Source organism: Morchella sextelata, assembly GCF_020137385.1.
Source record: "Morchella sextelata strain SCLS chromosome Unknown scls_3, whole genome shotgun sequence".
Lineage (NCBI taxonomy): Eukaryota > Fungi > Ascomycota > Pezizomycetes > Pezizales > Morchellaceae > Morchella > Morchella sextelata.
The window spans coordinates 380,624-406,074 of NW_025408618.1; the positions used below are offsets into that span (position 1 = coordinate 380,624).

The 25,451-nt window shown below is 47.4% G+C and overlaps 7 protein-coding genes across 7 annotated transcripts; 2 read left to right on the forward strand and 5 right to left on the reverse strand.

The window, feature by feature from the left end:
* Positions 1–6,245: 6,245 nt before the first annotated feature.
* H6S33_008923 (uncharacterized protein) lies at positions 6,246–8,728 on the forward strand (the record flags this gene model as incomplete). Its single annotated transcript, XM_044841130.1, has 4 exons — positions 6,246–6,266; positions 6,348–6,498; positions 6,556–8,156; positions 8,210–8,728. 4 exons carry the CDS (start codon positions 6,246–6,248, stop codon positions 8,726–8,728), a joined length of 2,292 nt encoding a protein of 763 aa, XP_044697738.1.
* Positions 8,729–9,635: 907 nt separating this feature from the next.
* Positions 9,636–10,032, reverse strand: H6S33_008924 (uncharacterized protein; the record flags this gene model as incomplete). The annotated part of the gene is made up of 4 exons (XM_044841141.1): positions 9,636–9,663; positions 9,740–9,843; positions 9,896–9,923; positions 9,989–10,032. The coding sequence occupies 4 exons, from the start codon at positions 10,030–10,032 to the stop codon at positions 9,636–9,638; spliced, it is 204 nt and encodes a 67-aa protein (XP_044697739.1).
* Positions 10,033–10,430: 398 nt separating this feature from the next.
* On the reverse strand, positions 10,431–12,096 carry H6S33_008925 (uncharacterized protein; the record flags this gene model as incomplete). The annotated part of the gene is made up of 7 exons (XM_044841152.1): positions 10,431–10,591; positions 10,661–10,797; positions 10,850–10,874; positions 11,006–11,137; positions 11,224–11,235; positions 12,003–12,010; positions 12,080–12,096. The coding sequence occupies 7 exons, from the start codon at positions 12,094–12,096 to the stop codon at positions 10,431–10,433; spliced, it is 492 nt and encodes a 163-aa protein (XP_044697740.1).
* Positions 12,097–15,092: 2,996 nt separating this feature from the next.
* On the reverse strand, positions 15,093–15,269 carry H6S33_008926 (uncharacterized protein; the record flags this gene model as incomplete). Its single annotated transcript, XM_044841164.1, has 1 exon — positions 15,093–15,269. One exon carries the CDS (start codon positions 15,267–15,269, stop codon positions 15,093–15,095), a length of 177 nt encoding a protein of 58 aa, XP_044697741.1.
* Positions 15,270–19,336: 4,067 nt separating this feature from the next.
* On the reverse strand, positions 19,337–21,238 carry H6S33_008927 (uncharacterized protein; the record flags this gene model as incomplete). Its single annotated transcript, XM_044841175.1, has 5 exons — positions 19,337–20,164; positions 20,221–20,499; positions 20,556–20,736; positions 20,793–21,089; positions 21,138–21,238. The coding sequence occupies 5 exons, from the start codon at positions 21,236–21,238 to the stop codon at positions 19,337–19,339; spliced, it is 1,686 nt and encodes a 561-aa protein (XP_044697742.1).
* Positions 21,239–23,189: 1,951 nt separating this feature from the next.
* On the forward strand, positions 23,190–23,900 carry H6S33_008928 (uncharacterized protein; the record flags this gene model as incomplete). Its single annotated transcript, XM_044841186.1, has 4 exons — positions 23,190–23,238; positions 23,307–23,443; positions 23,496–23,652; positions 23,713–23,900. 4 exons carry the CDS (start codon positions 23,190–23,192, stop codon positions 23,898–23,900), a joined length of 531 nt encoding a protein of 176 aa, XP_044697743.1.
* Positions 23,901–23,976: 76 nt separating this feature from the next.
* On the reverse strand, positions 23,977–24,951 carry H6S33_008929 (uncharacterized protein; the record flags this gene model as incomplete). The annotated part of the gene is made up of 4 exons (XM_044841197.1): positions 23,977–24,298; positions 24,353–24,565; positions 24,630–24,703; positions 24,778–24,951. The coding sequence occupies 4 exons, from the start codon at positions 24,949–24,951 to the stop codon at positions 23,977–23,979; spliced, it is 783 nt and encodes a 260-aa protein (XP_044697744.1).
* Between the last annotated feature and the right edge of the window lie 500 nt (positions 24,952–25,451).

The window sequence follows — 25,451 nt, forward strand, 5'->3', positions numbered from 1 at the left end:
GCGCTCCCTCAACAATATGTGGGAAGAAACCCCTTTAGACGCTGAGATAGGAGCTGCAGCAGGCGGCAAGCATATCTCACATTTGAAAAACTCCACTAATGTAGGCAAACCGTAAACCTTGTTTCCGAGCCACTCATCAACCTATATCACAGCTCGTTTATTATCCGCTAAGTGTAAGGGTCGATTGGCGAGAGACCTTATGGATCTAGGATAATAACTCCCGGATCTTCAACTCACACAACTCCAGCATAACCTTAGATTTTTGGGGTGTGAATGCTCCTGGGTACTGTCCTGTTGCGTAAGAGAACGTAAGCGTGATGATAGTGATGATGGATATCGACATGATCAAATGCACGAGAGCATGCAAAGCAGACTGATGGGCTCGCCACCTCAGTGCCCACGATGAGCTGACATGCAGACCAGCCAGAAAAGAACCGTCCCGCAGGTCTTAACATGAGGAGAGACGAGGCCAGAGATCTCCGGATCCAACTTGGAAACCGAAGACACGCACACTCACTTGCCAAGGAACAAAAAAAGCCTGAGTCACGCATCACACTGTGCAGCGTCTCCATCAACCACAATAGGTAGATACATACATACATCGTGGACAACAGTGATACTAGATACCTAATCTGCAGGACGTGGTATCTTCTGTCCTGGTAATTGTAGCTCGTGGGGATTTTGCCTTCCACGTTCACAACATAGACAGTAGCTAAAGCACCGCTATGGCAAGGGCTGTACAGTAGTCATTGCCTTGCAGCCTCTCAGTAAAACACGTATCTAGTATCTAGTAACTCTTTTTTCCAGCCTGGACCAGTCGAGGCCAGCAATTGCTTGAGTGCATATTGAGGTGGGGACCTGGGTACGTATAAGTAAAAGGGATCAAGCGAACAACTAAGAAGGAATGGGTATCGTCCATCCGGTAACAGGCGGGCCTACCGCGGGTTTCCCTCCTTGATCACCATGCATGGATAGTTTGGAAGGACAATTTTTCTTTCTTGCCTTAACCCTGGTAAACCACGAAGTGCAGTCCAGAATTCAGATAGCGGGATATTTTCCCCGGAGGTGCTTAGCACCGAGCGACCAGCCAGGAGTCAGGCGTTCCATGATCGTTCTTTCTGTAAGCCTGCCGATTGAACCGAAAAGGGAGAGAGAGCAAAAAGCAAGACCCGGGGGAGTTTCAATTGAAGCAATTGCAAGTAGGTTTCTCTCCGTCTTGGCCGGGAAAGGTATCCTTTTTTTTATATATATATTCTTGGGGGGCCGATAGCGAATACATATATTTAGAGTTGATTGCGTACAGATGGGACAGAGATTAAATTTGCCGGAAATATGACTGATGGTTCGTGTGAGCCTGTAATGCCACATTCGGCTTTCTAGAGTATGTATGTATGTAGGCAGTTTGTATCGTCCATGTTTGAAGCTAGGGTATGTTTACTGTGAATCGTCCGTCCCCACCATCCCCCCCTAACTCTAAGCCCCTTCCTTCCCGGTACGACTGGCAATCAATCATTCACGATCTGGATGAACAACAGGGATCAGATCCCGCTAATCGATGAGCATCTCCCAATGAGATCTCGATAGATTGCGTGTAAAAATATCGTGAACCACTGCCAATTTAGGAAGCAAAGCTCTGGGTGCTATTAGAGTTGTTGTGTTGATTCTGGGTATTTGTCTTGGTTTAGGGCGAATGGCTCCATCCCACTGAATGTTCGTCCACTCACAGCATTGTCACACCCAACTCTCAGAGTGCTGCCAGGTGACAGGCTGGACAGGTTGGGTCATGGGAGACATGTCAAATTAGAGCGCCTCGCTTACTAGGGACATCTGCGTAGTGGCGCAATGTCGATCAGACCGTCACCCGGTGTCATTCGTTTTCCCGACTTTGCGGCCCGTTCGACTACATTTGGTGGCACTCCGTCAAACAATTTTACTTTTTATTTTTGACTCAAGCGCAATTTCCGGGTCACAACCAATGAACGCCGAATTCGTGGAGTGATGATCTTCAAGGTCGGTGTCTGTTCAGGGTTTCGTCCCGAGTTTGGATCCCCGATACGTTAGGCCACCGACGTTCTCGTGCAATCGTGCTTTCGGTGCCCGTCCGAGTCAGTCCGAACGCCGCAACATCAACCGCCACAGAAAACACGTTTCTGTGCTATACTATCCGTAGGGCAGTAAGATAAACGAACGACTCTAGCCTGTAACCCGTTCTACGGTTCGGGCGTGTTTCCTCTGCGGTTCGTTCCGAAGAGGGTGCAAATGTGCTAGAACATCACACCCCCCCACACTCGAGCCGCTTCTCGAAAGAGAGAAAGAAGGAAAGAAAAGGCGTTAAAAGAAAATATAAAGGAAAAAGGCACTCAAATTCGATCTAGGAATATTCTCCAGGAATTGTCTCCGAAATAAGATGATCATCGTCCGCATATAATAAAAAAAACGAAATAACAGGCCAATACTCATGAGGGATATATCAAGACAGTGGGAAAAAAAATGCACCATAATATCCTCAAGAACGATAACTTGTTATATCTCTGAAGGTCATATGACTTTTGATCAACCGGTTGATATATCAATGAACGGGAGAGAAGTGGTGGGGCAACTGGGATGGTAGAGGGACGGAACGGTAAATGCAAACAAATCTTACCAACGGTTCGGCGGTAGGGTCGGTAAACAGGATGTGGTCTCGAAGGATTTACAGGTTGATAGGTTGTTGTGCCTGGCAGCCTTGGCAGATACTTCCTACATATCACCACTCATCCCACCCGTCATCCTGTGTTGCGGGGTTCTGGGCAGTCTCAGCTACAGCAGTAGCCGTGACTGAAATCGCGGTAGCGGTGGTTTCCGCAAGTATGTGTACCCGGTCCCTTGCAAGATAAGCCGCATCATCTATCATGAAGCGAAAAAAGGATAGCGATCATGACAACAGAGCTCTTTTCTTTGGCATCATGTCGTATCCCCACCAACACTTTTTTTTCGCTCAGACTCATTTTTACTTGGGCGGTATCAATTCCTGGGGACCCTGCCAGTAGAACGCTGATCTTGAGAACCGATTAGTTCAAGTTATTGATTGGAGTTGAGGTGTCTAGTGGCCTCGTGACACTGACCAAAAAGCTTCTGCAGACCCCTGCATGTTCCTGCATTCCCACCTAGGGTCCGACCGCTTTGAGGAAACTGAGACATTCCCTTTTGCGTTGCAACCCCCGCTTGAAGCAACCATTAGCGAAACAGACTTTCAGAGAACCGCGAAACTCAGCTCGAGCACTGCCTACCCCATGCTCATTGCCCATATTGAAAATTTTCATGTCTCGGAAAAAGGTCAGAGCGTCCTCAGCCTGCCCTAAACATAGGGAAATTTTTAATAGGGTGAATCCGAGAACCGGATATCGGACGAGTACTGTTGGGTAGGCCAAGAACACTACTCGATCGCTGGGGTAATTCTGTCCACTTTCAATATCGGGTGCATGGGGGTTTTTATGGGATGGGAGGGGGGTGGATGTATGGATGTATGGATGAATTGGGGGGGGGGGGGCTGTACGGTGTAGCTGTAATGTATGTATGTAGGTAGTTGGAAAGGATAGGATGTAGGTTGGGAAGGGAATCAAGAACGATGATGACGATGGGGATGATGATGATGATGATGATTATGTACAATATTACAATAATGGTATCGTGTATACAGATATCTCAAGTGTCCAGATCACAATAGGTACGTAGACCGATTCCGAAAGGGTGACTGGAATGAGCGAAGAAGCTTTCGGGCGCTAGCTAAGTAAGACTAAAGGGCAACCCTTGCAACCCATCTTGTCAGCCGAGAGCATTGTACTGTCGCACATCGTCAATCATTGCCTAACCTGACAGAAATAGACGCACATCATCTGGCCCCATTCATTCCGTTCGGCGACCAGGCAGGATGCATCTGGCCGTCCCCAACCATGCGGTCTGTGGGACCACAACATATCGAAAGCAACAGGGACGCGCGCGAGCAGGCAGCCTCCTCAGCGAACGTACCTACTGCTTGCTGTACAGTACATGATACGTCCTACCTACCTACTGTACGTCCTACGTCCTACTGCCTTAATACTGCCTGGAGTGGTACTCTAGACAGATGTAGCAGATGTAGGCAGTAGAGATGCGGGTACTCTAGAGTATCTGGATGGTACTCTACTTCATGTACCGTACCTACTCTAACAACCTAAATACCCACATGTAACCTACCTATTATACATACAACATGCATTATACTGTAGCTTTAGAGCACTTACTTACCTGCCCTATGTAGGTACCTACCATACAGTATCTAGAGTAATCTCTGTACCTACTGTACCTCTCATCTTTATGATATCGTGGCCGGAAACAAGCGGCTGCGCCGAGCCTGGGTACGGCAGGGAAAACTCTTCCGCAAGGTGCAGCACAATGCGATGCGCTGCAGGTTAAGGTTTCTGGGTTGGATTTGCCAGATCTAAAGTATTTGAATCCTTGCCAGTTAATACCTGTGTATTTTCAGCAACACACACCTCGTTCGTTCCTTCCGCAGAGGATCAAGGGAGGGAAAAGAAAAAGAAAGATCTACTTCTTGGGTGCGGCGGAGGTAGGGGTAGGTACCATTCTGGCGGCTTGGTTGATGAGCAAATGAACACTGGCTCTCCCTTTCTCTCCACATCCGCAATGGGTACTGCTGGGAAGAGAGGCTGGGGGGGGGGGGGGGGGGGTGCAATGGTTTTCGGGCCAGTCAACCTCTTGGAGTGTTAGTTAGCTGCGTACCACGACCACGCAGCGGGCGTCTCTTTATTTGTCTGCCAGAGAGAGAGAACTTAACGGAGATGGTCATAAGTAGAGTAGTCTGCGGACTGTTTCTGCCTCCTGTTGCACTCCTTGCTCGATGCGTCCATCTTTTCGGGTCTTTAGACATATAATATTCCCTCTGCTTTCGTCACTCGCTTTCGTCAACAGCATTAGCAAGTAACAGCAGCAGCAGTCAGAAGCACCCAAGCACCAGCCAGCTATCATCCATTAGCTCCTTCTTTCAGCTACTGCTTCACTACTACTGGTAAGATAGCTTGCTTGCCCGCCTGGTGCCCGCTGCCGCCCTCATTTGTTTTGTCGAGCCCGCAACTAGATTATTTGGAATATCACAACTCTCCCATCTCTTGGGTGGCCGTGTTTTCTTCTTTTCTTTTCCTTACCTTCACAGCCCTCATCTCCGTCATCTCCATCTTCTCCGCCCTTTCTTGTTGAAATAATACGAGTGCGTGCGTGTGTATAAGCACAGGGTACCTCATACATACCTCATACTTACCGGGTAGATCCATTTCGTGTGTGTGAGCCCGGAGGTTTGCCTGGATTCCGAGGATTCCAAGATCTCGAGCGAGATCAGATCGGAAAACCGTATTATTGCTACTGCACTGTTCGAGTTACCTCTGGCTGTCGGTCTGGGTGCCTGCAAGAGCCTCTACATAACATATCCCACATATCTCGACCACACATACATACCAGGTACCTACCCACACCTTCTTCTCCCCATTTGTCCTCCCCTCCTCCTCCTCCTCTCTTCTACTCCTTCTACTCCTTCCGCGTTCCAACCACCCCTACTTCCACTCCCCCCCCCCCCCTTCCCCTACCTACTCCAACACAGTCGCTCGAGCTTTCCTCCTTGCTCCTGTTTGGGCCTCGACTTCAGCTCTCCTGTTCCTCTTTCGGCGCCACCACCATTTATTAATCATCGCCACTGACTCCTTCTCCTAACTCAAGTTCGTACGCATAGCCATCTCTTTCGAGTGTCTCTCTGCCTCGTCGTACATATACCGTGACTGATCGGCTCCCACTCAGCTCTACCCACTACCCAAATAACAGATTTGGAACAGAGTCAAATCAGCCTGACATCTTGATCACTCGAATTCTTTACAACTCTCTTTGAATACGTGATAAACTACAATCTATTACGGTTTCAATAGTTGTCACCGGGAACCCTTGACAATCACGCTATTGACTACTTCACACTAGCTACCCCAGCTTGACCAGCCTCGTCTTGGACCACCACCCTAGCCTTACTACTACTACATACCAACCCCAAGCAAGGAGATCTTCAGCCCTCTTCTTGCCTCCTTGACCTCACATCTTCCCATTTCATCCACCTACATCTTTCATCGTGGCACTCAGCGCAGTATACACGCACGTTCAAGAGGTAATTTAAATCAACTCTACAGATTCATTTGCTTATATGATACACTCCCCCCTTGTTTATCAGCATGTTTATGCATGCTGAATATGTATTTACAAATGCTATTTTTTTATTTTATTTTATAGAAAATATCCAAGCTCCCTTGCTAACAGATTGTGATCCTATACAGTCCAGAGACCCTTACTCGTCCTACGACTACCGAGATATTCCTAGCTTTCGGAGCGGGTTACATAACGAAGACGGCCTCCTGGCCAAATCAGCCTTCCCGGCCGGGACCTTGTCGATGTCGGCCTACGGAAAATCTCCCCAGCAGCAGCCGGGTAAGATCTAATTTTGGTAATTATATTCAAAACTTAGCTAACTTATTTATGTTTTAGAGTATGACACTAGACCTCAGAGCCAGCACTTGCCCAACCCTCAATCCTCTTATGGATCATATACTCCCCAGTCCCATTACACAACACCATCACAGCAACAACAGCTGGCACACATTCCTCATAGTCACTCACAATCACAACAGCATACCTCAGCTATAGGTGAAGCTACTTACCCATCACGGGGGTATGAGGAGCATCAGACAGGTCCATTAATACCCAGAGTAATGGGATATACTCCTCAGATTGGAGTTGAAGGAACACCATTTAGCGTTTTTCTCCACTGCCCCACAGATTTGACTGCCGACTCCAGACAGTTTAGATTCATGTTTGGTTCACGAAGGTGCAACGCTACTATTCACAAGCACGAAGGGTCCGGAATGTATCGATTGTCTGGCGAGACACCCGCTTTTGCATTAACGGGCTGGGTAGCTCCTCAAGTTACGGTATACATGAACATGGAGGATGAGGAAGGGCAAGAGTTGGGGACTGTAGATGTCGGCACCTTCACATATACAGATGTAACAACTCAGCAATCTTACAGCTCACCGCCTCGAGCAACAAAACTCAAGCGCAAGCTCACAGCTGAACCTGAAGATTCTACAACTAGGAGCCCCGCAAAGCGTTCCACTCAACCAATAAGACCAAAGAGCGAAGATTATGGTTATGGATATCAGCCTCAAGGACCAGGGCAATACCCGCCTTACGCGTCTCATGCAGGTACAGAGAGGGCTTACGGTATTTATTCTGGGTATGATCATCCTGAACAAGCAACACACGCTCCTGGATATCAGCCACAGACATCACCCCCACGAAATTATACCTATGGTTCGTACTCTACAGACGGGCTTCAACAGTCAGCTACCCAGCCAGGGCAACCATGGGCCCAGCCATACCCTGTACAACCTTCCGGCGCTCAGGCATCCACAGTACCACAATCCGGTAGACCTATCAGGAATGATGGCCCTCCGGACCAACAGCCTCCTTCGTTACCTTCTCCATCAAACACACCAAATCCGACACTTATCAGAACCTCTACTCTTCAGCAATCAACACATACTGCTCCTGGAGCAGTTCAAGGAGGACCCAGTGGAACAGGATCCGGTTTTAACCCATATGGAATATACCCCCATAAAGCTCTTCTTGAGATCCAAGGAGAATTAAACGACATGGCACATAACTGGACTTCAGAGGAGTGGGACAATAGGCGACGACTGGTGCAATTTTGGCGACGACAGAAAGGAAGTACGATACACACAACCTTCCGCCCTGTTGCACCAAACGAAAGGCAGCCAAATAGTATCTGTATAAGTTGTATTTGGTGGGCAGAGAAACGAGAATGCTATGTCACCAGTGTAGACTGCATCTACTTGTTGGAATCTTTGATTGCTGTCCGATTCACAGTGGAGGAGAAGAATAGGATCCGAAGAAATTTGGAGGGCTGCAAGCCACTGACGGTTTCCAAAGCCAAGCCTGATAGCGAGAACTTTTTCAAGCTTATCATGGCTTTCCCGAACCCCAAACCTCGCAACATTGAGAAGGACGTGAAAGTATTCCCATGGGCGGTTCTAACCCACGCCTTAAAGAAAATTATTGGCAAATACGTGAGTAAACCCAGATACTGCGTGCTTTATTCTCTTACTGACTGTTCCCGCAGTCTGCCAGTTACTCTTCAACAGCCTCAGTGATTCCCGCTGTTCCTGGAGGCTCTGCATACCCTGGAGGACCAGGTGAATCCACAAAATCGGGCCCTTCTGATGCCCCTCCATCGCGTGTGCCTTCGCCCCCATCTGCAACAGATTCCAAGTCGTCTGCAGGCCCTTCAGCTTCAATAACTGGCACTGCTGGCCCGCCCTCCCTAAAGCAACCACCTCTGACGACTTCACCGCCAATACAGCGCACTAGTGGTCAGGATTTGCAGCCTCACACGGCTCTCCCACCACCTTCGAGTCAGCATGGCAACATGTGGCATGCGCAGCAACCGCTTGCCCCACCTACAGCTGGACAACGCAATTGGGATATGGCAGCCTACCTTGAAGCTAATCCCACAGCAGCAAACCCTGCAGGAGCGCAGGTTGTCCACTACTCACATGGTCCAATAACATCCGAAGACAGGGAACCAGTTTCCGGAAGTGGGCCACCAGTGCAGCTACCAAGTGATGTTAACGTTCCTTGAGAAGTGTCGTGTTTTGATTATTGGGGTTTGAGCGTTTTGGCGATATATCATGTTTTCAAGGTCCGATTTTTATTTGGTGTCACGCTACGACGGTTACTTTGGCTTTCGTTCCACCACATTGCATTTTATTTTCATTTGTCGTTCAGCAGGATTCGGGGCACCAGGCGCACATGGATATCCAACAAAAGGAGCTATGGCGGCGTCGTAGGGTTCCGGAGTCTTTATCGGGGTGAGAGTGTGTAGGATTTAGAAGAGGGACTAGTGGAGAACTTGTTACGAGAATGGTCGACGATACTTGAGCAGCACATCTTCATTGGATTTACACCACAGATACTTGGCAGCTTGTGTAAAAATCGACCCTGTACAGTCACATTTTCATTACTTCATGGATCAAACACGGCCTTTCGGCAACGAAGCTACATTCCGGGCTGGATTTTCTTTTCTTTTCTCAAATTCCATTTTCAAAAAGAAACTTATATCTGTCGGTTATATTTTGTGCCTCCTGGTTTCTTTTCTACTACACTTTAACTATATTTCTGTCTTTCTTTGACACATGCATGGGTTTTTGCTTCATCACTTGGGCTCTTTTGTTCTTCTTACTTCATCAAGTTTCATTTTGGAATATTTATAGGCGAGTCAAGATACGGTTGTTTATTTCTTTCGATTTTGGTTATTTTGGCCGGTTTGGTGGTATAAGACATCCAGTATTATTATTATTATTATTTATGTACATTAGATTATTTCCTGTTCTCATGGTTGATTTTGGTATGGGTATATGTACGGCGGCCTGATTATTATTTAGTTTTGTATCTCATCATGGTTCCGAAGCCATCAGTAATTTACACAGTAGAGAAATGTGTTGCCCTCAAAGAGTTGATTTTTACGTTTCTCTGTCACTTTTTATTTTTTATTTTTTTCCCTTAGCGACACACAGCCTGCATGTGTACATATTAGGAGCTAGGAATAGAGATGCATGCATGGGGGCGAACAAGGAATTGGGTCATTACGAACCGAACTGGCGGCTCTTGAAATTGAACATCAGCCGGCAACCTGGTTTTCGTCGTTTCATGTTGTTCTAGAAGACGATGGGATGGATTGTGTTGGTGGAGGCCGCGCTTATTACTCTTCGTCTTATGATTCTTTCGTCCCCGGGATGAACCGGCCAACGAGGCTCATTATTTCCCTCTTGTCTAGACTACATACATGATGTATATCAGCATATGCATAATCATGAGCGTCTCTTGTAAAATGAATTAATACATGTATCTTTTTGTCAGGTCATAATATAATCTCGCGCAGATCATGGAGGTCTAGAGTAGAGCTGATCTGGTCCCTGTGCAACCACGGGCGCTTGTCTTGTCAAGTCAGTCACGATAACAAAAAAACAAGCCACAGCCACTAGCACTACAGCCCATTCTAGCAAGGAAGGGATGGGATGTGGAGAAAAAAACAACAACAGTGTGAAATAACACACATGAAATAACAACACTAAAAAGATCCCCAATCTCCAATTTCGAATATCCAATTTATGCTGTTTATATATATATACATACGCGCGCGCAGAACTCCCAGCTAGACTACATGTATCTATATCAACATTATCTCTCAGGCAAGCAAATAACGCAAGTTACGCAAGGGCGGGAACGGGTTTCCCACCCTTCCCCCATTCGACGGACGGGCTCCCCCGCATTGAAACCCTTCACTACAGACCCTTCCCTTCCCTACCCTTCCAGCCCCGCTTTCTCGCTTCCCTCCCTTTCCCCAGCCGCCCGCCGACCGGACTCGGGGCGTTGTAGAGTAGGCATTGTAAATCGGCATGCATGGCAACCTCCGGATCTCCGGTGTTGTTGTTCTTGTTGTTGCCTTTACGCGGAGTTTCAGATTTGGGACTCCCACTTCCTTTGGAAATGGGGCATGCAGGACAGTACATACATACAGATGTGTACGCGCGTGCATAGCACAGTCTACGGGAGGTGATGATGATGGTGCTGATGATGATTATGGGACGGACGATTATTACGGTGGTGGTGGGGTGGGATACTCTCTGCCTAGCTGGGCCTAAATTGCTACTGTAACTGTAAACGATGAACCCTACATGATATTTACGCAAACTAAACCCACCCCCAATCCATACCTGCATCTGCATCTAGCTGGGGCGGTGGGTGTTAGAGTATTTGTATTTCCTTTCTCTCACTTCGGAGATTCAACGACCACAAATGTCCGCCTCGTATTCTATTGCAGAGATCTAGAGTAAGTAGAAAGCTCAAGAGGGCGAACGATTGGCTGGCCGTTGATGCGCGGACGGGAGGCTTGGCCCGGTCGTGCGCCAGACACCGGCGGGGCAGGATGCCAGTTCTAGTGTGCGCCGAATTCTTAGGTCCCCTCCTCCTCGTCCTCGTCCTAATACTACTATTTCTCGAGCTTGCTCAGATCTCTCTGGGTGGGTGTGGGTGGATGGGATACCACTGCGAGAGGTTCAGCTGTGAGGTACATACCTTTAAGCTGCGCTGGTGAATCGTGATTGCAGGGAGAGGGAAGGAAGTACCGAAGTGCACGGGAGGGAAAGGGAAGAAGGGAGGCTGCAGTGCTGCATACGAGTTCCCGACAGGAGCTTTTCTGCCTGTCTTGTCTTTGTCTGCCCGCGTAGAGCAAGTACTTACATGTAATGTCTGGAGGTCTGTACAATAATACACAGGGCACATATGAGGTAGTGAGAGCAGGTACAGATACTTTACGAGCACAAGCAGAGTACAGCGTGTATCAGTAATGCTTACACATTCGCAGATGCATGTATGTAGGTAACCTGAGTGTATCTCACCTCACTCATCCCCATATCCCACTCCGACTTAAGGTTATTTACCTGGAACACCCCTCTCTTTCCTCTCTACATGAACGTTCCCCTCATACTCTACTCTTCCCCCGGCTACTGAGACACGTCGTGTGTAGCCTGCTTGCTTGGACGATAAATCCTCCGGTGTGATACATACATACATTAGCACCAAACCACCCTCCATCCAGCCCTTATCTCGCGATTCCCGTGTCTACGATACGATCAAGATAAAAAATCGAATAATCAAATAAAAAATAAAAAAAGAACCCACGGTACCTCCTACTGCGGGGTATTCCGTAAACTAGCTAGCCAGGTATGTAGAACTATGTAGAAATCATTATTTTCGGATCCCAACGTCCGTGTGGTTCGGTCCGGCCGCCCTACTCCGGCTCCTTGGCTGGATTGGGGGGAGGGCGCCGAGGGGCTATGTATGAAGAAACGCACGCACGTGGCTGGAAGGATGCAGTCAGTCATGCATGGAGGTGAAGTCACGAGTGTGGGAAGGGAAAGAGAGATGTTACGCCAAGGTCATCATCATCGTGGTTATGGTGATGGTGAGCGCTCAGTGGTGGTTGTGATCGTGGTGATGATGGTGATTGTGATGGTTGTGGTTGTGGTGGTGGTGGTGTTCTGATCATAATCCATCCGATGGTAGCCTGCCTGCCCCATGCCTGCTTGCCTTGGGCCAATCAAGCTCAGAGATTGGTGTATTGCTTGGGCCGTTGATGTGTAGATTATGTACTCTATGTGTGTAAATATCGAATGTAGGAAGTATCTATACACCTAATCTACTATCTACTGTTTATGATCTTCGCGCCGGTGATAGAGAGACAGAAGGGCAGAGTGCACGCACTCGTATGTTACATTACCTACCGTACCATGCCCGCCTATCCTACATGATACATTGTATCTTGCAAATCTTCCGCGATCTCCACCTTCTGGGCCCTAAGCCTAGGGCTGTCCTGTACATCCGCCGTCGGTAAGTAGAGTAGGGATGCCCTAGCCGGCCTGTCTTTCATTGCTAGCAGAAAAACGCAACAAGCTCCGGGTCTACTCTGCTCTGTTCACTACCCTACACCACGTGTCATACCCAGTTAGCCCACCCCAAATCCACGCTTTGACGTTTGTGATCGATTCCGACTGAGCTTCTCCTTCATCTTCTTCACTCTCGGACCATGTTCTCTACATCATGATTACTCACTCGACGGACTAGGGAAGGTCTGTCCGTCCGTCAATCGTCCCATCCATCCATCCATACCCTCCTACCCCCCCATCATCGCGAGTTGAATAGTAAACCCCCACCTTTTGGTCCCGGTACATGGAGTACTCTGGACCCTGAGGGATGGGAAGTATGGTAGGAGCACATCCGGAGGGACACTTCCGCTTCGTCATGGTCCGAGATTAGTCTAGCAATCTACGCATCCAGCTAGGCTTCATGTGTATATTGCCCCACCGGAAGTTCCCGACGATCTGTGCATGGCTGATCTAGCTAGTGAGTTTTGCCAGTGGAGAAACGGTAACGGAGTGATCTTCGTCTGGCAAATGAATGAGGTGGGATTTGCGCGCAGCCAGCGATCGGCTTACCTACCTACCCACAACGCCCCCCCTGCCCCAATCTTGCCCTAAGAAAGTGCTCACTGCTTATTGGGTTTCGAGGTGTTGAGTAGAGGAATTGCTAGGGTTCAAATGAAAGCCACACATGGCACCCATGGCTGCCTGGCCGGTTAGTGTTGATGCCATCGATCATCCATTCCCCCAGGCTCCACCTCCGGAATCCCTCCCTAGCTTTGTCATGCCGGACCGTTAAGCTTCAGATTTAGATTTTCCACCTTGGACTGTGGTGGTTTTGTCTCTCCTTTTTTCTAGACTATTCATGTCTGCCCTTGATCCCAGTATGCCCTGCTTGCTTGCGTGCGTGCATTTGCGTGTTTGTGCGTTATCTGCGTCCCCCCCATCCCCACCCCATACTATTGCGCGCTTTTGTTTAGGAGACACGTGATTTTGTTTCACGAACAACGTCCATAGGTGGGGTTATGTCAGTCATAGGTTATCACTCGGTAGGTAACGCACCCCCGTGGAGTAGGGGAATTCTCACCGCCGCCCGCCCACCCGCCCCGCACGCCAGTGGGGGTTTGCGGGTTTTCGCAGTCCTCTGCTGTTGTTGTTTTTGTTTTTCGGCGCTTCCCTTGAAAGTGCGGTTTTAGCAGAGCTCGAGGGGAAAAAATGATTGTGCCAATCATGAGGCGTGAAGTGGTCTGTGGTGAGGGGGAAGAAAAAAATTCTGCAATAATCAATGTTGCTTTTTTGCGATTGGGGAGTATGCGTGTTTTCTCTTTGTCTATCTACCGTTGGGAATTTAAAAAGGCAATTGCAATTGTTCATTATGGTCACCGGAAAAATTGATGAGTGGAATTGGAACGTCGTGATTCGGTTCTTCGGGGTTAGTTGTTTATTGTCGGGTATGGCCCTGCAATGACGCTGTAATACTGGTGCTGGTCAACAGGGAAGGTGGCGAGGAAGAGGAATTCGATTACGCATTGGAGTTTGCAATTTGGAATTCAGCTTGGTGTCCTCAGTGCGCGGATACGCTACCTTGCCAGCTTGCATCACTCTGCTCTGCCATTGACCTGCAATGTAGACCCTGTGTTGAAGCAGAGCACTGACCCGTTTGAAAGAAAGTGCTGTTAGATGATGAGGAGAACTGGTTACCCGCGTGATGGGGCGGGTAACAGTATAGTTCAACGTTCGAAATATCGATCCCGATACATCATTTACGTCTTTACCGTCTTTTCGTCACTCAGTCGGTGGCCAATCCATTGGCCCACTTGTTATCAGCATATAAATGCGTGGAGTAACCATTCCACATTGGGAGAAGATGCTAATTCCCGTATATGTGGTTCCTGGCATGTTCAAAGTTGGCTGGCGTAATACACGAGCGAGCCTGACGTACTAGTGGCCACGGTATGTATCAGATTCCGATCCCTATCTGAATGTGGCTTCAACCCCTCTCAGCCTTGTCCATCATCATCCCCTCAGTGCAGTACCTACTAGCTTTGGCTTTGTTAAGTTGCCGAGCGTGGTACCTGCCTAACGGAAGTGCTATCTTTGCTTTCAAGGCTCTGTTGGGAGTGTGAATCTTGCCGGCCGGCCACGAGGTGACAACTATAGTTTTGTAGCAAAAGGTCCGATTGAGTACGGCATCGGGTTCTCTTAGCTCTGGCTTCAACTTTTCACTCAGTTACTCTACTTTTGAATTTCCCAGCTGGTAGGTATATCGGCATATATTCCAGCTAGCTCGGCATATATGTCATATTTCTATCTTCACCCGCGGCATATGTATACATTCCCACCGGGAGAGAACGCTGGATCCAGACCTGTACTACAACTATCCCCCCAATTGCAAAGCACCCAATCCCCTCCTCTCCCTTCTCGTTTCCATTTCTAAACACCAGGGAACTTGCCATCATATTCCTTCACCAGCTGGGCCCGGAAGAAATAACTCAGTAACTAATACCTTATCTCACTATTATACACTCAGATCGCGAGCACCCCATCAAGCATTGTACTGGTTGGTTCACGACTGTTCTCCGCAACAATGGGTGCGGATACAGTAACCTGGAGACGCATAAACAATCCCATCTTGAGAAGCACTCGGAAAGCGGCCTCATTGGACGCTTGTAAACAAGACTGGGAGTGGCCCAGACCGGGCATCTGTATGTGCACGTGATGGGAAGGGATGGATGGACGTCCCCAAATGGCAATGCATTGAGAGAGCTTAAGAGAGAAGGGCGTGGCGGCACCTCCTACGCCGGTGGCTGATGTAGATGAGTGGGTGGATGCGAGGAGATCGATAATGGTGGCTTTTAGTTGGTTTATTCTTTTTTTAAATTCCTTTTTCTTGACCTTTTATTCAGCCTTGCATATAGTGGGAAAAAATAAAAATAAAAAAAGGGTGAAAATGTCGGGAGCCCCCGACTAAACTAATAGGTAGGTATAATTGACACTGCCGTGATGTGATGATGTATGTCTTTTGTTCCTGCATATATAGTGGTTTTTCTTCTTTGTTGGGAATTGGGGGGGGATATCGAGACCTTTCTTGTCTCGAATCGTGAGATTGCTGTTGGTCGAGGAATCGATTCGACGTCGACATTCTTCACACTCCACCGAAGTTCTGCTATTATCGCACCGCACTGCAATAGGTACACAAAAGATCGTGCTGCATTGAAGATGTGGCACAGGAGACCAACCAGATGTCTTGCTAGCTTGAGCTGGGTTTTTCTGAGATTTAAGGGTTGGTGAAGAATATGAATTCAGTCTCGTGATAGACGTATGTAAAGCTTGCTTCGCATCGAGTGGGTGCGAACAAAACAAAAAAAGACCTACGTACAATGTATTCTAGGGTTGGTGCATTGATCTACAGTTTTGGTTTTGCAATTGCAACAAATCTGTTCTCCTCTTAGGCCTCCCTCCAAGGTAAAGCAGAAGATAGGCAAGGCACGTAAGGGTTTCCCGCCGATGCTCAATTGAGTTTGCAATTGCGATAGGAGTTACGTATGTTCACTTACACCGCACAGAGGTCCGCTATCTGTTTGCTTTTGCGTTGCGTGAATGGGTTCTTCCTCCCCTAGTTCTCCGTTTCAAAAGCTCCAAAGTCCGATTCCATGGATCGGTGGTTTCGTGGGCTATCTATCTATCCTAGCCTGAGGGCCCACATAGACAATTGCAACTGAGGGGTAAACGGACTGATGGATGGATGGATTGATTGACGGACAGACGGGTTTTCTGCCCCCTCCCCCCCCCCCCTCTCAGGTTTCCCCAACACCCCAACTCCTGGATCGACCGGGTGCTGATCAGAAACGGATTCAGAAGATCTCAAACAAGCTACCGTACCACACACGCAAGGGGCTGAAACCTCTTCTTTTGTTTTTTTCCGTTCGTTTATGAAGAAAAAGAAACGAAGAAGGGGAGAGCCGGAGGGCGGAGAAGAAGAAAAAAGTAAATATGGGTGGGAGCTGATCATGGTGATGAGCGGGGGGCAGATAAGAGTTCCCGTTGACCTTTTTCCTCCACCAACACCCGAAGTTTGGACCCCACGAGGCGGTGCGCTGGGCTGGGGGGATGTACGATATTGTTTGGTAGTACAGTGGTTGGGGGAGGTGGTGGTGGGGGTGGCCGGGATGGGGCTGGGCCATGGGGTGGTTTTGATCATTGACCTGTAATGGATGTTATGAGAGGAGGTTTCCTTTGTGTATTAAAAGAAAGTTAAGGGTTCTGTAGATAAGAAGGTTGGTTACATGTAGGTAGGTACATGTAGGTAGTTGACTTGTTCAGTGTTTCATGAGGTGGTTGAGTCATGTGATTGCGAGTGAAGCGAGTGATAATTGATGATGCCAAATAAAGTGATAGAGATATTGGGAGTTCGCACTCAAGTACTGGTAGCAATGCAGATGACATTATTACTACTGTAACTGTTATCCTTGGTGATCAAGGTACATGTTGTCTTGCCATCATCGACTGATGAATGTATGGCATCTCGTACAACTTGATCATAGATATGAAAATAGTCCCTGGTTTATTCATTATAGATATAGAGTTGCTGGCTCTTTGAGACATACCAATTAAATTTCTGCCATTCAATAAAATTTGTTTTTTACTTGCATCAGATAATATTCGAATCCATGTCCCTCATCCTTCCCATTGTGGGAGATTGATAAGACGGAACCTTTCTTCTACGAAGACTTATGACGTGCCGGCCGAAGATGCATGTAGGTACGTGATATTCGGGCAAAGCACATAGATGACGTAGTCCAGCTACCGCTCAAATAGCCTTTCTTCTACTCAGTTACCCGCTCCTTCTTAAACCAGCGCCGGGCTAGCTATCAACGTACGTTCCAGTCGACAGAACACACTTGAATAGGATCTATCCAGCAATGGATCGAAGAGTTGCCGGATTTACATCGGATTCTACTAAACCAGCGGAATATGGTGGCTCTATATATCCTGAAAACTCAAGGGGTCTTTTGTATCTGTGCCTTCTTCACTCTGCCTTCTGGGCCAGATTTATCCTGGAAGTTGTTTATCTATCCACGATTTATGATCTATCCCCACCATTTCGCAGAGATGGTAACCAATCGAGGACCCAGTCCTCTCAGAAGTAATTTAGTAGGACTACCCAGCTGTGTAGCGGGTGGTTTTAATCATTGGGGGTCTTTGGTAGTTTCTCATCTCCGTCCCACTAATTCCCCACTTACCACGGCCCCCTCCCCTCCCTTTACCTTCACTCCTCTGATGCTCGTGGAAGGGTTAGGGGCGTACCTCATAATTGACTTCCATTGCTAGTATATCATGCTAGTGAGCTCTGTGCCACCTCTAGCGCTGGCTTGTGGGTTTGTGGTGGTCTCGCGGTCGTGCCCGGCCGTCAGCTTGAGATGATATCTCCTCACTTGTGTACTAATATACAAAGCTAGCTCCGGGGTAAAGATTGGTTTAGATAGCCGTAAACAACCGTGCTACAACCCTCACAGCCCCCATTGGACATGGGTTAGAGAGGGATCTACCTTTTCTTTCAGTTTCGTACTGCCCAGACTGTCTTGCGTCGATATTTGCACAGACAAAGTCTGAGAACGAGACTGGGTTTATGAGTTCCGTTGTTTTTCGGTTGAGGTCCCAACGTCTAGGTCAAAGATGTTTTAGACACACCCGGCCCTTGAGGCTTTTGTCTTATCGGCCCTAGCTTTTTGACACAGGTTTGCCACAAACCCTACTTGTTTTGCTACATAGGCTTAAGCACCCCGGATCTCTCGCTATGACATGGAGCACAGACGCCGAGGGCCATAGATCCTTGTCTCACACACAAATAACTCTTTCTGTCTCAAGTATTTTTATAGAATGGAACCGCTTCCTCTTGTGTGCGTGTTGCGACTTGTGCTGAAGCAATCATCAACTTGGTGAGCTCCTAACGCGTGTACGTACTAGTCCAAGGCCAAGATATATTGCAGTATCGCCTAGTTATACGTACGTGCGCCAGATGCCTAAAGCGTCTGGAAGGAACTCTGATACAACAAGCTGTTGCCTGTTTACCGAGTAATGTGACCACAGAGATTCAACCGATCAATCAATCGATAGGAGCAGAGAAGGATTTAGAATTCACGAGTGATCACTCATGATTCATATACCAGATGGAATTGGCGTGGTGAGTATATCCTCCCACGTTCCAATACCATATATATAGCACCCTTTGTATCAAATAAGAGGTCCTCAATATATTCGAGCACTATAATTTTCGCAAGAAATTCATGTACAGAGGTTCTGTAGCAAGATCCCCGCATATTATGCATCATTGCATGCGAGCCAGAGGCTAATATCTGGGCTCGTTGTTTATTCAACAGCTCTTGTAGCTCCTAAAAAATGGTTGAAATGCTATTATCCCCATACAAATATTTCAAATGACTTGCAATTCCTAATATATACTCCGGTGGCCCTAGTAATGTGTACCAAATGGCCTCTTCAACCCCAATATTTAACCAAGCCCAAACCCAAATACCACAATAATAAAAGACAAAGACAAATGAAAAGTAGTAATGAACGAATGAGTTAAACACTTACAAAGGAAATTTTGCGATTGGTGCAACCATGTGATATACGAAACGTTCTCGGTCAGACAAATGTCCACCATGAAAAACTTAATGAACGACAGAGTCCACAATTTGAACTCGTAGTCCCCTCATACCCCTAATTCTCATACTCTCCATAACTTCTCTGCTGCCTTTAAAATCACTCTACGCCTTATACAGTGTATCAACAAAACCAATTGCCATCGAATTGATGACGCTTTTGTTTGGCAGTCTTCCCGCAACACCATAAAGAGCCGCAGTATCTCCTATCGCTGCCTTCGAACCCCCGCTTTTCTCCCCTCTCAACTTCACCTCCTTCACCGCCTTCTCGAGATCCTCCAAAAACTTTCCTGTTGCAGACACGGTTGGTTTTGTGCACGCGATATGGATCGCCGGTGGGTCTTGTAACGCATTCAAGTGCCATCCAAGCGTATTCATCTCATCTGCAACCTCATAGATGTTTATGGTCTTTGATGAGAATGCGACTACGGATACCATAGGCTCCCCTAATATATAAAGATCAGGGCTAAGCTTCTCGCGAATGCCAGATTCAATTGTTTTTGCGGCGCCGACAATATCGCGGCAAGAGGCAGTGTACCCGTTTTCACCTTGTGTCATTAGTGATACCCAAGTTCCGGCAATGAGACTCCCAGCGCGAGACCCCGCGAGGGTGGGCGAGGCGTAAACGCCACCAGGCCAAGTAGCAGTGATAAAATATCCATATGCCCTGAGTTTCTTGGTACGGAATAGGAGTACACTATTACCCTTAGGAGCAAATCCATATTTATGCGTGTCACAAGAAATCGATGTAACACCTTTGATCCGGAAGTCGAATGGTGTAGTCGGGAACCCGGCCTTTTCAAGGAACGGTACGAGGAAGGAACCGAGGCAGGCGTCAACGTGAAGTGGAATACGACGGCGAAGAGCAATCTTGGAGAGCCCCGAGATATCGTCGATTATTCCGTGGGGGAAATTGGGAGCGGAGCCAACGATCTGTGAAAAGTTAATATCGAGCGTATCCTAATTATATGCCTATAGTATGCGCTTACCAAAACAGTGTTATAATTAACCAAACGGTTGACGGCCCTCAGATCTACCTTAAGAGTAACCGGGTCGACAGCAACGTGGTGCACAGTGATTCCAAAGTAGTGACCAGCCTTGTCAAATGCAGCATGAGCAGTGACAGGGACGATCATTTCAGGTTCTGAAACACTCCGTTCAACATATGCTTTAGTCCTTGCAGATAGACAAGCCATCAAAATACTCTCAGTGCCACCGCTAGTGGTGATACCTCCAGCAGTAGACGGCGCATTAAACATAGCCAAAACCTAATCTTATGTTAGGAAAACACTATGATGTCATCGATATTGGGGCGGTTATGTACCATAGCAACAATCTCAGCTTCCATTTTCCTGACACCTGGGAAAACATCCGGGTGTAAAGGGTTGGAAACAGAAAACATCCTGTATGCCTCACTTTGTAGATTTAATAACTCGTCACCGCCATGATAGACGGCACCAGACACATGGCCACTTTCCCATGAAGTATGTTCCATTTCACTCAATCTTTACTGTAATATCAGCAAAACCTCATCATAAAAGCGACCCAATGTATTTCTTACTGTTTCAATTCTTCCTTTGCTTGCGTTTCTGTGAAGCCCTCCTTAGGCAACGCAAGATATCTTGTCACACCGGGTCCCTTTGGTACAAGCTTGTCCTCCAGCTTTTTCAACGCCTTATCTACCTCTGCCTGGACTCCCCCTCTGACCCCTGGTGCGTTGAGGAGTAGTCCATACGCATATCTTCGCATATATGCATATCCATCGGAGAGGGTACCAAAAACACCACGACCACGAAGTTTTCGAACTGCACGTCTAAAATGGCGGAGGATGAAGTAGGCGAATACAATATTGCGCATTCTAGTCGTGTTAGTAAACTATAGCCGCTGGAGGAAAGGAGTAACGAACAGATCGAGATTAAAGATGAGATGCGGCGACTTCCTAACGGCCGCGGTCTTCGCAGAGGCAAAGTTCCGCAGCGAGACAGGGACACGAGAGGAGCCTGCCATGATTAACAGTTCTCTTCAGTGGTGGAGTTCAACTCCTGAAGAATGCGGTATTATTTTCGACTCTTGATGTCGATGTTAGCTGGCAGTAGTTCGTTTCCTCGAAGCTGGGCAACAGAAGGGTCGACGAGATCAAAGCGGTGACATGTGCTCGTACCACAGGATTTGTATCGTAAGCCGTTGGCTTGTAATAAGTTGTTGCCTCGGTTCCCGGATGGAGAAACGCGTTGCGTCCACACTCGCTCGCTCGCTCGTTCATTCCATAATTCGTTCCAAACCCCGAGAGCTCCTGCCAAATTAAACGAATAGCCCCATGAGAAGTGGCAGTTCCCGCGCGCAGATATGCATGTCCTGTCACTCGTTCAAACGTGCAAACAAATATGTACCCTTCAGAAGCTATTGCTTAGTCATCACTCTACTGGACTTGTGCTGTCAGACTAGGGTTGGCCCGGTGTTACCACCGCAAAGAGTGATTTTGACATGTATGTTTTTAATCCGGTTACCGTTTGATACTTGTAAATAGGCCATTGGTATACAAATTTGGTTGTGAGAATTTGGTTGTGATTAGGCCAAATACGTTTTATGTAGTTGCCAGTAAGCTAGCCAGGCCCCGAATGTCCCTGTTATTGCGATAATAGTACTACATGTACTTTCTAACCGAATCATATCCCATTATCAGTGCTAAATCAGGCTCTAGGAAGTATCAAGTCAGATTCTATGAAGTACCGAACCAGAATCGATGAAGTAGTGATAGTGAAGTACCGAATCAAAATATATGAAGCAGTATTAAATTACTGGTGATGTCGACAATTCTATGGTGGTTGTGGGCAAGTTTGGTGGTCTGACAGTGCTGGATCAAATACGTTACTGGTAGTGATGCCCATGATGGATTCATATATAACTTTAGAAAAGGATTTGCCCTTCATTAGTCGTCCCTGGGCCTGATGAAAGCTGACTACCCCTGCTTGTAGAGTGTGCTGAGAGTTCGTTTGTTGGATGCGCACTTAATTAACCTAGTAGCTTCAGGCCTTCCTTCTACTTCCTTGAATTCCTTCCTTCCTTTTTTGGCAGGTTTTTGGCCAATCAGTACCCGTCATTCGCGAAATTATTTTCGTCCTGACATTTGTATTATCCCTTGGACCGGTGAGACATGCAGATTGCCCGCCTTTCGTTCTTGGGAGGTATACGCGGTGGCTCAGTGACTTCGCCATAGTAAAGCCACAAAGGCGAAGTCACTTAGCCACTGCTTCTACCTCCCAAGAACGAAAGGCAGGGAATCTGCATGTCTCACCGGTCCAAGGGATAGGATATAGGATATAATTTTCGATAGAGCGTACTTTTTACGAGTGTTAATTGAGTTGCTTTCCGGGCGGTGGAATACGGCAAAAATGATATAAAATACGCTGGCGGCCAGACACCACAGTAATTGACACCACGTTCATATCCTACCAGTGTATATCACAGGTAGCGTGAGAGACTGTTTCATACCCCAAATACCGGAGACAGAGGGTAGGTATTCAGCGACCAGGTACTGGTCGACAATCCTATGAACCATGTGATCTCATATTGGCGTGGAGTCTCCAGTGAAATAACCCATAGAACAAGCATCGCTAGTAACTCGACTACTTCATGGATTCTGGCGTAGAGCCCGATTTCACACCAACCATGGAGCATGCCTTGCAATTTTCTAGATGATATTTTTTATGACAGAGAAAATATCGGTGTAGGTTGTTAAATCCTGTTTCCCATATACGGAAAATAGTTAATCCGGTAACACCAGGGTTAGGGTGGGTTGCATACATTGCATCTGCATGAGAAAAAAAGCTAGAAGCTTGGACCATGCATGTGTCTAACCTTCCCCACATTGGTTGGCCGAAAATTTGGGTAACCGCCCAACCCACCACCATAGAGTACAGGAGCCCGTAACTGAAAACCATAGGCGCAACAATTCACAATGGGAAGATCGCAACCAAACATCATTGTCACCGGTACTCCCGGCGTGGGTAATATTCTCTTCCTACAGTATCTACTCCGCAAGAAGTGTTTTCTTAACAGATCAAATGGCATACAGGAAAGTCATCTCACTGTGAACTCATCGCACAGACTACTGGCCTGAAACACCTCTCGATAAACCAGGTTGTCAAAGATAAAGGCTGCCATGACGGTTACGACGACGAGCTTAAAACCTGGATCGTTGATGATGATAAGGTTTTTATTACTTCCGATATTTATTTGGTGCGCTAACTTAGACATTCGACAGCTTCTCGACGAGATTGAAGAAGACGTGATGAAAGGAGGTTATATTATCGATTGGCACGTCTGCGATGTTTTTCCAAAGAGCTGGATCGACCTGGTGGTAGTCCTACGGGCAGATTCGACAATTCTATATGATCGACTTAAGGGCAGGAACTATCCAGGTACAGATCTTTTGGTCCTTGTTTTGTCTGCGGTGAACTAACGATATCGCCACTTTATAGAAAAAAAGCTTCAAGAAAACCTGGACGCAGAGATTATGCAAGTGATACTAGAAGAAGCTCTAGAATCTTACGACGAAGAGATAGTGGTCGAACTGCAAAGCGACAACACCGAAGAAATCGATAGCAATGTGGAAAGAATAGACTCATGGCTGAAGCAGTGGAAATTGGATCATCCGGACGGAGTATAGAATTCTTGTATCAAGTTTTAATTACAACTGGATATATCATAATGGCTTAGAGAGAAAGAGAAAGTCGCGGTTCAGTCTAATACTTCCCTCTACCACCCTCGGGAGCATCAAACTGCCACTCCCTTCCAGTGGCCTTTCTGATACCCATCCCATCACCAGCAATGTTGATAGCCCTCGATTTGACCTCCTCTCCAAACCCATCAAAGAAACTGCCACCTTCAGAGGAGGTATCATGACCACCCATGTTACGACGGTCCACAGGCTTTGGGGCCGCAGATGGGGGAGCACTCCCTCCGCTGCCACCGCCATGCTTCTCCTCAAGCCAAGCAGTCAGTTTTTGAAGAGCCTTGAAGCGGTGAGAGATCTTGTTCTTTTGGTAGGAGTCCATCTCCGCGTAGCTGCGAGATAGTTAGATATTACTCAATAAAGGTACGGTATCAGTAAGCACTTACGTTGAACCCTCATACTCAAAGATAGGGTCCCAGCCAAAGGAGCCCTCGCCCCTTGCCCTCACGACCTTTCCCTTTGTCCTGCCCTCAAAAAGGATGGGCTCGCTGCCAGGCTCGCAGTAAGCAAATGTGCATACGGCCTGTGCTGTCTTGTCATCGTAGGCTGCAAGCATGTTGGTGAGGCCTCGAGTGCCGATCTCCTTCAAGAAGTGCTTGCTAGTAAATAGTTAGCATCTTCACAGCATGCTAAGGGCTTCTCTAGAGGAATGTTGGAACGTACACATATGGGCCTGGAAGCCCTTTGAGAGCATCGAAGCACAAGCAGGTGTCCTCGACAATAACTGGGCCACCGATCTGATTCGAGTCGTTAGTAATCCGCACAAAGTTTTCCATCTTGCATCCATTCGAAAGGCAAACGGGGTAGAAACCTGTTCTGCGGCGCGCTTTGCCTTATCCCTTGTGATTTCCTCAATAGTCCCCTGAATTTCGGTGATTTCGACGTTCTTGCTCTCAAGATTCACACCGCTGGCACTCAAAATTGCCTTGGCCTCAGCAAGCTTCCCAGGGTTTGAGGTGACGAAGAAGAGAGTTCGTGAAGACATTTTCTCGTTGGGTTATTCGTGTGAGTGATGGGATTGATGAAATTGTTGTTGTTGTGATGAGATGGGTGAAGGAATGGTGGAAGCCGACGAATTAATAGTGAATTTTGAAGGGGTTGAGGCTTAAAGTTTAAGACATTTTCCTCTCTTGGACTGATTGTGCCAGCTCAGAGACGGGACCATCCGAGGGTCCGAGAGAGAGAGAAGCGGGATTCTTAATGCAGGTCTCCAGTGGCAAGTGCTGGGTGCACTTGCGCTGCAGGGTGGGGTCTACCGTCTACTCTACATGATCTAGGTACATACTTCGAGAATTTAAGAAGAAGTCCAACTTACAGGGGGGGGGGCTAGAAGTTGGTGGTAGCAAAAATTGCTTGTCTACATGTACTTATGTCAGATGTCGAGTGAAGTATAAAGTGAGAGTGATATACTATGATTCATCTGTTGGATCCACGCGTTTTTTTTTTTTGTGGGGAAGCAGGGCATTCCACACATAACAATAGGAT